This window comes from Sciurus vulgaris (assembly GCF_902686455.1).
Source record: "Sciurus vulgaris genome assembly, chromosome: 17".
Taxonomy (NCBI): Eukaryota; Metazoa; Chordata; class Mammalia; order Rodentia; family Sciuridae; genus Sciurus; species Sciurus vulgaris.
The window spans coordinates 62,071,496-62,085,914 of NC_136478.1; the positions used below are offsets into that span (position 1 = coordinate 62,071,496).

At 54.4% G+C, this 14,419-nt stretch overlaps 1 protein-coding gene across 4 annotated transcripts; it reads right to left on the reverse strand.

Annotated features, from left to right (window-relative positions):
- Positions 1 to 22: 22 nt before the first annotated feature.
- KLK15 (kallikrein related peptidase 15) lies at positions 23 to 9,157 on the reverse strand. 4 transcript variants are annotated; one of them, XM_079118104.1, is made up of 7 exons: positions 8,827 to 9,157; positions 8,371 to 8,502; positions 5,923 to 5,994; positions 2,676 to 2,826; positions 1,926 to 2,209; positions 1,695 to 1,831; positions 23 to 1,109 (listed from the first exon to the last, which is right to left on the reverse strand). In XM_079118104.1, exons 3-7 carry the CDS (start codon positions 5,963 to 5,965, stop codon positions 957 to 959), a joined length of 768 nt encoding a protein of 255 aa, XP_078974230.1. In that variant the 5' UTR covers positions 5,966 to 5,994; positions 8,371 to 8,502; positions 8,827 to 9,157; the 3' UTR covers positions 23 to 956. The 4 variants fall into 4 exon arrangements, with proteins under 4 accessions (XP_078974230.1, XP_078974227.1, XP_078974228.1 ...); XM_079118101.1 differs by having other exon boundaries at positions 1,671 to 1,831; XM_079118102.1 differs by lacking the exon at positions 8,371 to 8,502 and having other exon boundaries at positions 1,671 to 1,831.
- Positions 9,158 to 14,419: the final 5,262 nt, after the last annotated feature.

The window sequence follows — 14,419 nt, forward strand, 5'->3', positions numbered from 1 at the left end:
CACTCCTTGTTTCCTGGGTATGGATGCTGAAGGTCATGTTCTTTGAAGTCCCACAGATGTGGATAAACTGCCCTCCTGGGTCACAATTATCACCACAAATTCCAGCTACCACTCTCATGCCATCAATATAATATTTAGATCTCAAGAACCAGGTTCATGTGCTTCCATATCCCATGATCTTGAAAATCACATTTTGGGATCTCTGAGGAGAACCAGGAACGAGGTTCCTGAAGCCTCAGTGGTAAACCCACAGGCTTCTGAAGTGTTATCTTGACTCTTTGGTAAGATCAAAGCAGCTCACAGGGTCCCAGCCTCTGCTATCCAGGAATCTGGTTAAGGAAAGGAGGAGTTGCCTTGTTTGTCACGACTAGCAGGAAACCTTGAATCAAATCTTTAAGATAAAGAAGTCATTCTTGGTAACCTAGTGTGTGTGGGTTCTCTCTGGGGTTCAGTGATTTTATTTACCCAGTGCCAGACACTGTTCTAATCAGTTCATAAGAATTACCTCAATCTCCTCATGACCACCTGGGTAAGTGATATCATGGTCAGAATTTTACAGATGTGAGGATCCAGGGTGAGTGAGGTTGAGACCCTGGTCAGCATCATGCACTTGCTCACATGTGCTGAAAGGACACAGCCCTGCTTGAAGTCATTTCCTCTCACCTACTAGAGGGATAAGGATTGAGATGGAACTTTGTTCTGCGTCTCTCAGTACCCCCACCCCCAGCTTCTGGCTCCTGTTTCCCTTCATCTCCAGAAGAAAGAACTCCTACGGAGAAACTTGAATTAACCTCTTATCTTGGTGTTAAACAGGTGACCTTGAACACCATCTAAGGCTTCAGACACAAGTCCTTGGCTAACATCTGGGACTTGGACAGGGACAGAGTGGGTGCAGGAGTGGCCGAGGGCAGGACGGGGCTGCTGGTCAGCTGTGGCGGCTTCCACTCAGAGTCCAATTAGTTCCTCTTCATGGTTTCCCTGATCCACTCCAGGTAGCGGCAGACTTTGGTATAGACACCAGGCTTGGTGGTGGTGTCACAAGGGACGTCACCCCAGGACACAATGCCCTGCAAAGCACCCCTACAGACCAGGGGCCCCCCGGAGTCACCCTGCGGGGAGAAGGGGGTGTCTCAGATTGAGTGGGAACTTCCTGGATCACCATTCACAATCTCAACCAAAACCCAAACCAACCCATCATGAGCCAACTTAACTCAAACCAGTACAACCCAACGTCAACCCAGTGTAACTCCAGGGAACCCGTCGCTCCCACTCGTCTTTCCCATGACCAGACCCTCAGGCACCCCCAGCTAAACCTAAGGAACCTCAACCCATCAGAGCAAAGCCACGCCCATCCTCACACCCAACACAACTCAGTCCCAATCTCCTCTCCGAATCCATCCCATCCCACCTAAACCCCAACATATTTCCCACCCAAAGCAAACTCACCCCCATTCTCACACCAGTCCATGCTATCCCAAGCTAGATGCCACATTCTCCACCCCAAACCCAATCCATCCCTGTCCCCATCTTTAGCTCCAACTCCAACCTCACCAGCATCATAACCACTCTTACCATCCCATCTCCAGACCAACTCTAGGGTCTTCTCTGGCGCTCTCACACAAAATCCGAGCCCAGCCCAACCTCCAGCCTGCATCCACCACTTCTCCCACCTGCTGGCCCCTCTGGGATCTGACCTCACAGGAGTCTGTTCCTCCGCCCTCTACTCCGGCACACACCATGGTGTCCGTCAGACCTCCCGGGTAGTCCTTGTCACAAGCTGTGTCCGAGATGATGCTGATGTTGGCACAATGCAGTGTGTCTGGGAGACTCACTGGGGAGGACAGTGGACTTGGAGCGCACAGTGCGTTTTGGCTCTTGCCCCCTCCACCAAGAGCCCCGAAGGTTGGATCCATCCTTTCACACACCTTGAGACTCAGGGCTTCCTGTGGTCCCGGGCTCGTTGTCGGACACCAGGCCCCAGCCAGACACCATGCAGGCCTCTCCTGGGTAGGGACAACGGGCGGGCAGAGCCAACGGGCGCACCTGGGGGGTCAGACGCGCAGGCCGGGCTAGCCGCACCAGCATGACGTCATGGCGGTGGCTGCGCGCTTCATACCGCGGATGTGGGATGATGCGAGAAACAGTCCGCAGTTGCTCCGGACCATCACGCTTGCGCAGATTGTGCTCGCCCAGGCGCACTCTCATGAAGCTGTGCAGGCGAGAGGGTAAGGAGTAGACAGGGGGATCAAAGAGTGTGCAACCTGGACTCCTCTGACCCTTTGGGAATCTCGAGATGCCATTATGAACCTGTATGCCGGAGGCCAAAAGGTTCCAGCTCCTGCCCCTCGGGGATCCAGGAAACGGAAAGCTCGGGCGCACCTGGAACTCAGCCTCTGGGTTCCAGACCTTCCCTCCTCAGAATCTGTAAGATCCCTAGATCCTTCCCCGACCCGGGGCCTGAAAGATGGGCCCGTACCAGCCTCTTTCCTCCTTCAGCGACCTGAGAGTTAAGAACTCACACCCCTTCTCAGCCAGCTGGTTCCTCCTTCAGAACCCAGGATCCAGACCCTCGTCCCGCGTCACCCCATCAGTCCAGGCAAAGCGTGAACCTCCCCCAAACTTAGCTCCCAGCCCTGTCCCCAGCCCGGGCAGGATCCCAAGCCCTGCCTTCATACCGGGTGTGGCAGTGAGCAGCAGAGAGCACCCAGCGCGGGGAGATGAGGGAAGCCCCGCAGTTGAAGCGCCCACGCTCGAAGAGGGCCACCTGCCACGGCTGGGAGTGGGGCACACACTCCTCCCCTTCCGGAGCCTTGTCTCCATCCTGGGCTGCTGGGAGGGGCAGAAGATTCCTGAGGCGGGGCCTTTTCGGCATCCCCCACGCCTTCCTTACGCCTTGTCCTGGCCATCCTTTTCATCCACGCCCTCCCCAATCGATTTCTTTCTTTCTTTCTTTCTTTCTTTCTTTCTTTCTTTCTTTCTTTCTTTCTTTCTTTCTTTCTTTCTTTCTTTCTTTCTTTCTTTCTTTCTTTCTTTCTTTCTTTCTTTCTTTCTTTCTTTCTTTCTTTCTCTTTCTTTCTTTCTTTTTCTCTCTCTCTCTCTCTCTCTCTCTCTCTCTCTCTCTCTCTCTCTCTCTCTCTCTCTCTCTCTCTCTCTCTCTCTCTTTCTCTTTTTTTCCTATTTGCAGTACTAGGGATTGAACCCAGGGGTGCTTAATGACCAAGCCACATCTCCAGCCCTTTGTATTTTCTGAGACAGGATCTCACTAGGTTGCTTAGGGTTTGCTAAAATGCCGCGACTGGCCTCAAACTTGTGATCCTCCTGCCTCAGCCTCCCAAGTTGCTGGGATTATAGGCGTGTGCCACCATGCCTGGTTCCGATTTCTGAATTGTCTCTGCTGCTTGTGGTGAAGTGCTGTCTTCTCTGGCCTTTACGAAGACGGCCTGTTATGCAATTCTTAGCAGCCCTACTTGCTAAGGAGCCTGGGAGAGAGGAAGGGGAAAGGCTCAGAGGGCAAGGAGTTCTCTGTGATTGGGGGTGAGGTTCAGACAGGTGGTCACTTGGAACTAGTCCTTCAGGGTCACCAAAGTGTCACAATATCAAGTGAATGTAGCCCCTCAATATGTATGACACACAGGGCTGGTTCCAGGGTCAGTATATTTCAGCCACGTTCACTATACTATAAAAGATACCAGCGTGGCCCCATAGGGTCCTGGACACACGCCCGCACTCCACCAGGCTGGCAGACAAGGCACAAGACAGGGAGAGCATTTTAAGCTGAAAATCAACTGCAGGCACACAGGTTAGCTTTGAGAATCACAGCACAGACTTTCACATGTGTATGAATATGAACAGCTAATACGTGGGTGTATCCATACACACACAGCATTGGATATAGGGCAGATCTAAATTTAGTCTCCAGTGTGGGTCTTGGCACCCAGTGTCACAGATGAGCACATGTGCATACCAGGTCTGGACAGAGCAAGTGGGGTCCTTCACCCTGGATTCAAATATACAGGCTGTGAGATGTGAGCAAGTTATTTGATCTCTCTGTGCCTCTCTTTCCTCATCTGTAAGATGGGGATGTTTGTAAAGATGAAACAGGAGTGTGTGTTTGCGTGTGTGTGTGTGTGTGTGTGTGTGTGTGTGTGTGTTGAATCATGCCTGTAACATGGTAACTGGTAACTGCTTAGTAAATGCTAGTTATTTTTAACAAAGGACACATGGATTTATTTGTGGGCACACATAGAGCCAAAGGAGGCAGACATCTGCACAGACCTCCATATGATTGATGGCCAAAGTCAAAACCAGCCAAAACCTGGATTCAATCACAGCTGTTTTGTAAAGAGCCAAAGTTGCAGGCACCAAACCAGAGGACCAACACTCAGATGTGGACCCACAAGATCAGATTCCAGGGCAACACCCAGACATATGGCTGGATGTTCAAGGCCAAAGACACAGCAGGTTGCACCTACGGGGACCTGGTTCATGAGCGTGGGTGGGAGGTGGATACCCCCTCCCCCCACCACACGAACACACGCACACGAACACACACACACACAGTGGTACACACCCGTGAGTGATGTCTCAATAGCATAATATGGGTAATGCATATAATAAGCACTCAACAAGGATTGAGAAACCAATCCTACCTTTGGGTTCGAGTTCTACCTTTGGTGTGCGCGCGCGCGCGCACACACACACACACACACAATGGCACCATTCACAGGACATGATCAGGGACATTTCCAGGTCACAGGACCACAACCTCCTACAGTGGGCAATGTGCAAGTGAGCAGAGTGTACCCCCAAGGTCATAGCCGTGCACACAGACACCCTCACTGCGGCTGAATTTGCACAGTTGGACCGAATGCCCCCACTGTGCCCACCAAGGTGAGGGTGAGGCCAGGGGAATGCGGATGTGGTGGACGAGGGGCTTAACAAAGGAAGGTGAGGTTGCCCTATGGAGAAGGGCGGGAGGGCACTGCTGAACAGCTGGGCACCGGGTTGCACCTGGCCAGTCCAGTCTGGAGGAGGGCGGAGTCCCTAGGTGGGTGCAGCAGGCAGGCGGGAGGCAGGGAGCTGAGGGCACAGGGAGAGCCCGAGGGGAGGCTGGCAGCATGGGGGAGGCCTGAGGGGCCTCAGGGGGAGGGCCCCGTGGGGCAGGAGGGGGTTAATGAACAGTCTACCCACTGGTTTCACCTGGAGGCATCAGGTTACATTTGATTTCTCTGGGTGGTGGCAGAGCTAGGGCTGGAGTTTACCTGCCACCCAGGTGACCTTGACCTAGTGGCCATCTCTCTGAGCCACAGCCCCTTCCCTTGGCAGATGAGGACTGTGGTGCCCACTTCACATGGACGTGCCGTGCCTGGTACACTTCATGGGGCCCCAAGTTTAGTCCTCAACAACCACCTGTTGGGGAAGGCCTGTTAGCTCTCTCACTCACTGGGCAGCTAGAGAGTGGCAGCGGTGGGCTTTGAACCCAGAATCTTTGCTCTTGGCTTCTCGACCCTGTTCAATGCTTATTACATGCTTTACCTACATTATGCTACTGAGACCTCACCATTATTGTCACAGGTACATGTTATCTTATCCAGAAGGTACGTGAGGCCCAGAGAGGTAAAAAAAAGTTTCTCAAGGTCACCCAGCAAGGAAGGGGCAGGCCCAGGACTCAAACTCAGGTTTGTGAGATGCCAGAACTGTGCTCCCTGTCACGGGCAGGGAGAGGCTCCAGACAGCACAGTGCTTCCAGAGCCCCAATGGCTTTCAGGGTGGGTGAGGACTCAGGGACTTTGGTAGGTGGCTCAGGTGGGATGAGGGTGGGGGCAGGGTCATCGGTGGTCTCTCTGAGGTTCCAGGACCTGCACATTCAGGGGAAGGGACACCACCCTCTGGGGCAGCAGGACCCAACCTGGGCCCGCTCACCTGCAGATGCCAGCAGGAAGGAGAAGGTGAGCAGAAGCCACATCGTGGAGAGGGGCTGGGCGCAGCTGACGTCTGTGGAGAGGAGAAGGAACCGGGCTGCGCCTGGGCTCCCCTGTCCCACCAGGACCCCTCCAGGCACCGGCTCATTCCTTCCTCACCCCTGCTGTTTCAAAAACTTCTTTTCACCACCCGCTCCCCTGGCCCCCACCCGCTCTTCCCACTGGGTCCCCCATCTCTGGAGGGTCTACTGTTCCTCTAGGCACCAGGACAGGCCCCAGGTCCCCCTGTAGCCTGTCAGGCCCCCGCACCATGCCATCCCCGAGGGCCTGCTCAGGACCCAATCCCAGCCTCCTCTCTGGCCTCTCAGGTCCCCCTCCAGTCTAGCACTCCCCCAGCCTGTCCTTGCCCAAGGCCCCAGTGGGTCTCTCCACTGCCAGAGCGGGCCATCCATGCCCCTCCCTGATCACAGCCCTCTACAGGCCACTTAGTGACCCTGGGATAAAGTCCCAGCCCCTCAGCCCCATTTTAGAGGATGTGAGTGGGTTCTTGGCCTTCAGCCTGTCTGACCTTGTCCTTGTAGACAAGGTCTACAAGGCCAGTGCAGCTGTTTCCCCTTTGGCTCAGGCTGTGCCCCTATCAGGCATGCCCTTCTCCTCCAGGTCCACTTCCCCCCTGAGGCCTCTTCTGACCTCCCTGGCCCTCAGTGGCATCTCCCTCCCCCATCAGACTGGGAACTCCCGTGAGCAGGCCTCAGCTGACCTGATTCTGGATTCCATGTACTGCCTGCTGCTGGGTCTGGCCAAGGGGAGACCCGGGGAAGCTTTGGGAGTGAGTTAAAGTCTTCCCTTCATTTTCCGAATTTGTACCTGTCCTGCAAGGCTCAGACCGGCCTCCTCTGGGAGGCCTAGTACCTAACGGTTGTCTTCTGAACCCCGCAGGATGGAGGCCCATCCTGCCTCCATTACAGCACAGACCCCCACAAATCCCGTCTGGTCTTTCCCTTTCCCCCAACTTGGGGGCTCTGAGGAGGGGCCTCAGGTCAGGTCCTCTCTGTGTCCCCAGCCAGCTTGAAGCCTGGCATGCAGGTGGGCTCCGGAAGGTCGTTCTCCTGCCCACGTCCTTGGCTCTGGTAGGGTGCTTTCAGCCACATCCTCCTGGTTCACTCTATCTCCCCTGTCCCCATGGGGGCTTTTCTGGCAGCTTCAGGACATTGTCTTGGTTCAGGTTCACCTTGAGACATCAGTAAAGGACACATGGATCTATCCAGTACCCTTGACGCTCGATTCCCCCAGGGTGGTCTGAGTGGCCCCTCACCGCTCCCCCTTCCCATGCTCTTTCTTAAAGATCTCACCCCCTCCAGATCTCCAGTAGCATCTAGGGCAGCCTGGATGGCAGCAGAAGGGAGGCAGGCACCAGAATGCCTGAATTTATAAGGTCCCAGCCCCACCTGGGTCCTGGGGTGGGGTGGTAGGGTGGGGTGAGAGGTGTCTGAGAGTCAGCTTTACAGGCTGGACGCCTTGGTGGCTGGTGGGGTGGGGGACGACGTTTAATGAGCATTTATGGACTGAAACTATTGTCTGAGTCTGTGAGAAGGAGTTTTCCTCCAGGGACAGGAAGGCAAGTGCAAGAAAATTCAGAGGACCTCAAAATATACAGCTTGGAATTTGGGGTGTGGAGTGTGGAAACTGGATTCTAGAGTCATACTTCTTGTGCCTGGGACAGGGTTCTGGACCTTGGATTCTGGAGTTGGAGCTCAGAGTCTAGATCTGGATCTTGAGTTCTGGATTTTGGGGTCCTGAATTTGTCATTTATGACTTAAAGTCTGGAGTGTGGATTTTGAAGTCTGAGTTCTGGGGTCTGAGGTCTGGAATCTGGATGTGGGGCGGTGTTAAGTTTTTTGAATGCCCTTTGAGGTCTTAGGCTTGGATTCTGGATCCCAGGTATTTGAATCTAGAATCCAGATTAGGAATCTGGACTTGAGGTCAGAAACCTTTGGAACCTGGGACCTGAGGTCAGAAACCTGTGCACATGCAATGTGGAAGCCTGGGGCCTGGTCTACTATGGCAGATTTTGGATTTTGATGCCTTGTTTCTAAAGTCTGATCTAGATTCTGAGATTCGGGGAACTTGATGTGTGGAGTTCTAGATCTGCATTGCACATTTAAAAGACTGGACTGGAGACAAGCTTGGCTTTCGCAAGTCTGAGATTGCTAGAATCTTGACTGAGAAGTATGAATTTAGAGACTGTGGAACTAGGTGTGTGTTCTGGATTCTGTGGTCTTGATTCTGGATTCTGGAGCTTGAAATTCTGAAGGCCAGAGATCAACAGTAAGATGACTGAAGGCTTCAGGTATTTGAGGCTGGCTTCTGGTGTCTCAGAACCCCAGAGGGCTCTGAGCAATTGTTTAGTCTCACTAATGAGTAGGTTCGGAGAGTAGGAGGGACTTACCTCAAGTCAACCAGCAAAGAATGGGACCTGTTATAAACATGGTTCCTCTTTTGTCTGGAGAGGCATTTCCTTTATGGGAAGCTGCCCAACAGTCGGGGCTCAGCCCTCCAGAACCAAAGGCTGTCCAAATATCTAGAATATCAGACGTTAACATTCTAGGACCACAGGCCCCAAGGCATTCTGGAAGTCTCTGTCTTCAGATATTCTGAAACCCAAGATTTCAGAATACTCTAAAACCACAGATCTCTAGACACTCTGAAACTCTGGAGCTTTCAATGTCTAGGAGCCCCAGACCTTCAGGCACTCTAGAACTTCAGGTCTCCAGCCATCGACCACTGCAGATCTGCAGACATTCTGGATTCCTAGGCTGGAAGCTATTCTAGAGCTCCTTGGTCCCTTTGTCTCCCCTTTGTTTCCAGCCGGGCGGGGCCGCCCCAGGCCACGCCCCATGTTCACTTGTGCTCCCAACAGCCCTGTCAGCTGCTTATGGCTTTCTCCTTAATAACTTCTACAGAGGGGCGGCACAGGCAAAAGTCATGCAGAGGGCAAGAGGCAACGGGGCAGAATCCAATGTTCCGACCCCAGGCACAACCGGTTGGCCAGTTCCCTGCGGCCCCCTGGCCACGTGCGGCTGTTGGCAGGCGGTGGTGGTGACAGAAAGATGAGCCACAGGCTTCCCGTGCCAGGCCTGTGCTAAGCGCCGTCCATCACGGCGCACGTGCTCTTCCTTCCAGCCCACGCAGGCAGGTACTGGGAGCGTCCGCCGGACACCGACAGGGACACCGGATCTGCAGCGCGCGGGCCCACTGGGAGCGTGCCCGTCCCGCCCCGCTCGGTGACGTCGGCGACCCGCCTCCCGCCTGCTGCGGCCGGCTCAGACCCGTGCGGTGCTGCGGGCTGTCTAAGCAGATGCCCTTCGCCTGTCCTGCGGCCTGAGGCCGGCCTTCTGACCACCTCCTCTCCTTCGAGAACGCTCTGCAGGAGATTCTTCTTGCAGCTCGGGGGTTAACCCACCAAGCACGCAGGTCTCCTCCTTCAGACCTGAACTCCAGTCTCCAGCAGCCACCTGCTCCTGGGCTACCCCTCCCCAATGTCATTAGGGCCCTCTCACGGTGTCCTAACTCATTTCAATATCCAGACTCTCTGTGGAACAGTCCCACCATCCTCGTCCACCCATTCATAGGACCAGACCCCATAGGCGTCCACCCTCCCCTCCCGTCCTGCCTCTCACCCCATCCATCCCCAACCCTTGACCTGGCCCAGCCTCTCGCTCCTCCGCCCCTCCTCTCTGTCCCCTTGGCCTGGCCAGCTCAGTCTCTCTCTCTCCCTGGCTCCTGGCCCCAGGCCCCAGCAGTCTTCTTTTCCTCACCTGGCAGTCTGGCCCTTGGGGTGGTGGCAGTCACCACATGGCCACAGAGGGTCTTCCCATTCTCAGAGCCCACCCCTCCGGCCCCTGCTCACAGCCTCCCCTGAGGTGGTTCCCTGTAAAACCTGGTCCTCAGTGGACTGCCTCAGAGTTTTTCCAGGAGTGTGGAGTTCATTTGCGTAAGGAGATAAGCTTGCTTTGTACTGATGCCTGTGGATTCCAGTCCTCTTCTACTCTTGAGCAGAGGAGGTGGGAATTGTTCAAGCCCTCAGAGGCTGCTGAAGTTGGGAGGGGTAAGAAATGTGTGGCCCCTTGGGTGAGAAGCATCACCTGTCTGCTGGTCAGGTGTTCAGGGGTTTTAGTTTGGGGTGGGCAGATGAGGTGGGGCCTTCTTGGGGTTGGATGAGGTAATACCCATGGAATTAGTGTGTCAATTATAAAATCAGGCTGAGGCTTTAAAGACCAATTAACACAGCACCCGATTCAGACACGGGCTCTGGAGCAGCTGGGCGGGTGCTAATCCTGTCCCTGCCACACAGTGCTGTGTGCCCTTGGGCACATCACCTAGCCTCTCAGTGCCTTGGCTGCCTTGGCTACTCAGTGGGAGTGGTGATTGCCTCTACCTCCTCTGCAGAGGAGGCATTACTGCCTGACACGTGGTCAGTGCAGGGTAACCCTAGACCTTTTTATTTTTAATGGTGTGTCTTGAACCCAGGGGTGCTCTACCACTGAACTACGTCCCCAGCCCTTTTTAAAATTTTATTTTAACACAAAGTTTCACTAAGTTGAACAGGCTGGCCTTGCGCTCACTATCCTCCTGCCCTAGCCTCCCAAGAAGTGTGCACCACAGCGCCCAGCTTGAACAAGTATTATTAGTCCTGTTTCCTCTGGGGAACTCTGGGGAATGAAGGGGTTCTTCTCAGGTGACAGTTGGCAGCGGCAAGTCCAGGACTGGAGGGAACTTTGTTTCTTGATCTCCTGGGATGGCACTTTTCTCAGAATCCCTGAACCCACTTTAACAAGAACCCCATTTTACAGACGGGGAAATTGAGGCTCAGGGAGAGAAAATGGATGTGTGAGAACCGAGTGTGAGAGTGTGACATTGAATGGGAAGCATGCCACGTGCAGAACTTAGCTTTTCCCTGCGACTTTATTTTTTGGACTGTACTGGGGAAAATTGGAGAGGGCACAGAAAACCTGCCTTTCTTCTTCTTGTCCCTGCGGGGCGGTTCTGCCACTAGGTGGCGCTAGCCAGCGTTTGTCCATAGGAGGTTCTTTCCATAGTGGGGGGAGGAGGCTGGGGTCTGGACCCCTGGGCCTGAGAGAGGAGGGCTGGGGCTCCGCAGTCCAGGGTCCCTGGAGGAAGGAGAGGCTGCGACAAGAATAGCACCCGAGGGTCTGGGCAAAAAGGGGTGCATGAAACACTGCACAACCTGGGGCGGGCAGAACAGATCAGGGTTTGTCAGATCGGTGACCTGCAGTTTGTCATACCCAGCTGGTGGCTGGCATGGGTTGGTGTACAATTGGGTGAGTTGAGAATCCCTCAGGGGACTCCCCCAAAGGACTGGAGGACCTGCAGCCACCGTGGGGCTCCAGAGTCACCCTGAGAGGGACAGACCTGGAGACAGAGCTGGACAGAGAAGCAGGAAGACAGTGCATGCAGGGAAGGGCTTCCGCTCCCTGGGCTGCTTCCCATCCCTGCCCACCCACACCCCCCAGAGCTGCCCTGGGGGTCCTCCCGCAGTGACTGCTGCACTTCTGCTCCTCCCTCCCAATGACCCTGAGTGCTGGCCTCTTCGTGGAGAGGAACAAGCCGACTAAAGGGCAGAGAGCCTGGCTGCAGAATTATCAAGATGTGACTGTGACTTGCTGACCAGGGCTCCTGGGGCGGAGTCCAGGGTCTGCAGGAAGTGTGGGGGGGAGAGAAGAAGAAGGAGGAGGAGGAGGAGAAGGTGGGGGGAGGAGGAGAGAGGAGGGGAGAGAGGAAGAAGGAACATGCCTTGGGGGGGCCCCAGCCATTTCCTGGGTCTCAGGCAAGGACTCAGTCTGAGGCACAGTCCAGTCCCCTCCCTTGGGCCCTGATTAATTTTATGTGTCAACTTAACTTGACTGGACTAAGGGATGTGCAAATATTAGGTAAAGCATTATTTCTGGGGGTGTTTCTGAGGGTATTTCTGGAAGAGATCAGCATCTGAGTGAAGAAGATCTCCCCCCCATGTGGGTGGCCATGATCCAGCCCATCAAGGGCACCGAAGAAAAAGTCAGGAGAAGGGCAAAGTCCCTTTCACCTTAGCTGGGACATGGGTCTTCTCCTGCCCCCGTCACTGGTGCTCCTGCTCCTCCGTCCTCTGGACTTGGGCTGAATCACACCACTGGCTTCCTGGTTCTGCAGGTCACAGACAGCAGGTGGCAGGACTCCTTGGCCTCTGTAGTCACGAGAGCCGATTCCTGTCGTAAATATTCTCGGTACATCTGTAAATCCTGTGAGTTTTATGTTTCTGAGAAACTGACTAACACAGACCCCTCTCTTCCCTCAGCTAGCCCCGCCAAGCGCAAACAATGAAAACGAGGACTTCCACCCGCACCCGTCCTCGGACGCACACGCATTCTTCACCCACCTGCTCCTCTGGACCGCACAGTTACAGATGTCACCTGCAGGCAGGAGGAAGAACCCACGGCTCTGGGCGGGACACACACACTATGTATGTATATATAAATGACTGTGTGGCTCGGGCTTGGTCCCAGAGTCTTTGCATCTCAGCAAACTTGGTGTCCTACGAAGTCACACATGTGGCCATATGCAACCGTGAACAACTGGACTTGTGCACTTAAGTTCTGACAAGTGCTTTCAGCTATACTTGGCATGTGTCAGGTTGCAGTTTTGATAACCACAGATGGATGTTCAGGTGTGAATGTAGTTGGACGGTTAGGACTTGGATATATACACAGACTCCATCCAGCCTCCAGTGTGGTCAGGGCATCTGATGTCACACAGCCACACACCATGCATAGGACCTGGACGTGCAAGACGGGGTCTTACTAAGGTGCACAGGGAGAGACACTAAGGTGCCCTCAGACCCCAGGGACGGAGGTGGTCGTGGGTCTGTGGTACAGTGGTCACACCCAGAGTCTACCCACCTGGTTCAACTACACCGGCTCTGAATACTTGAGAAAATCAGTTGATGACAGTGAGCTTCCATCTCATCTGTTCAGTAAGACTGCTCAAGGATTAAACGGGAAACTCAGTGTGTGCGCGCGCGCGCATGTGTGTGTTTACACATCTGGGTGGGTGTGATAATGCCTGCCATATCATAACTGCTTCATAGTTGGGCATGGTGGCACATGCCTGTAATCCCAGCAGCTTGGGAGACTGAGGCAGGAGGATCGTGAGTTCAAACCCAGCCTCAGCAACTTAGCAAGGCCCTAAGTAACTCAGCGAGACCCTGTCTCTAAATTAAAAAATACAATAAATAAATAAATAAAAAGGGCTGGGGATGTAGCTCAGTGGTTAAGTGCCCCTGGGTTCAATTCAGTACCATAAATTAGTAAAATAACTGCTTCATAAACATTAGTCATTTTGATCAAAGATGCATGATTTATTTCAGGATATATGTATTGATACTCACATTGTGGAAATCAGCATGGCCAACGTCCTTCACGTTCTTTCTTTGGGATGTGTGAATGGCATCCTTGGGGCATTTGCCACCCTGGGCCTGACCTTAGAGTATAATCCAGCGCCCACACACAGCGATAAGGATGTTCCTGAAAACCTGCCCTCTGGAACTGTAGGAACAGAAAAGGAAGCATACAGCTCAGCGGCCCTGTGTGTCCATTATCCACCTAGAAGTTTCTCTCCTCTCACCGTTGGGGCCTGGAGCTCTGCTGCCTCCAGGACTCTGCTCCGTCTGCTTCACACTCGGCACCTCTCTCTTTCTGGCTGCGTCTGACCCCGTCTCTGTCCTGTCACTTGCGTTCTCTCACGCACAGCGTTACAGGGGTCTCTGCTGTCAGGGGTTCCTTCTCCGATGCCAGGCCCCAGCCTGACGCCCTGCGGGCCACAGCCACCAGGGTCAGGTGTGGGCAGGGCCTTTCCTGTCCACAGGACGTTGTGGTGTGGCTGGGCACATCCCAGCTCGTATGCCAGAGGGTGTGGGATGCAGCCCGAGGCTGCTTTGGGTGGTTGCTCAGGGGCAGGTGTGCTGCCGGGCGCACTCGCTTGGGGCTGTGTGGCGGGTAGTTTCCTGCAAGCTGAGTGAGGGACAGACCGGAGTAGGCCACCTCCACTGACCCTTTGGGACTCTTGAGGTCCTATTCCCTTCACCCAAGCCTCCTAAGCCACTGGCTACAGCTCCTGTCCTTCAGGGGCCGTGGTGTCCTCTGACACATGCCCCTGGTAACCAACCCCCAGGCTCCTACCCTCCCGTCTTTGGATACAACCCTCTAGATCATTCTCACAACAGGACTTCAGGAAAAGGGATGTTACCAGTCTCCATTTTTGCCCAGGGACCTAGGAGACCAAGTCCCATGTTCCTCTGCACCGGGGGCTAGGTACAGCCTCTTCCTCTGTCACAGCCCAGGAGTCGGGGACCCCCTGCTTCCTCACAACCAGCAGCCCAGACCCCAGCTCCTGCCTCCCCTAAGATCCAGGCTTTCTGCACAGCATACCACCCTCAGGACCTGCCT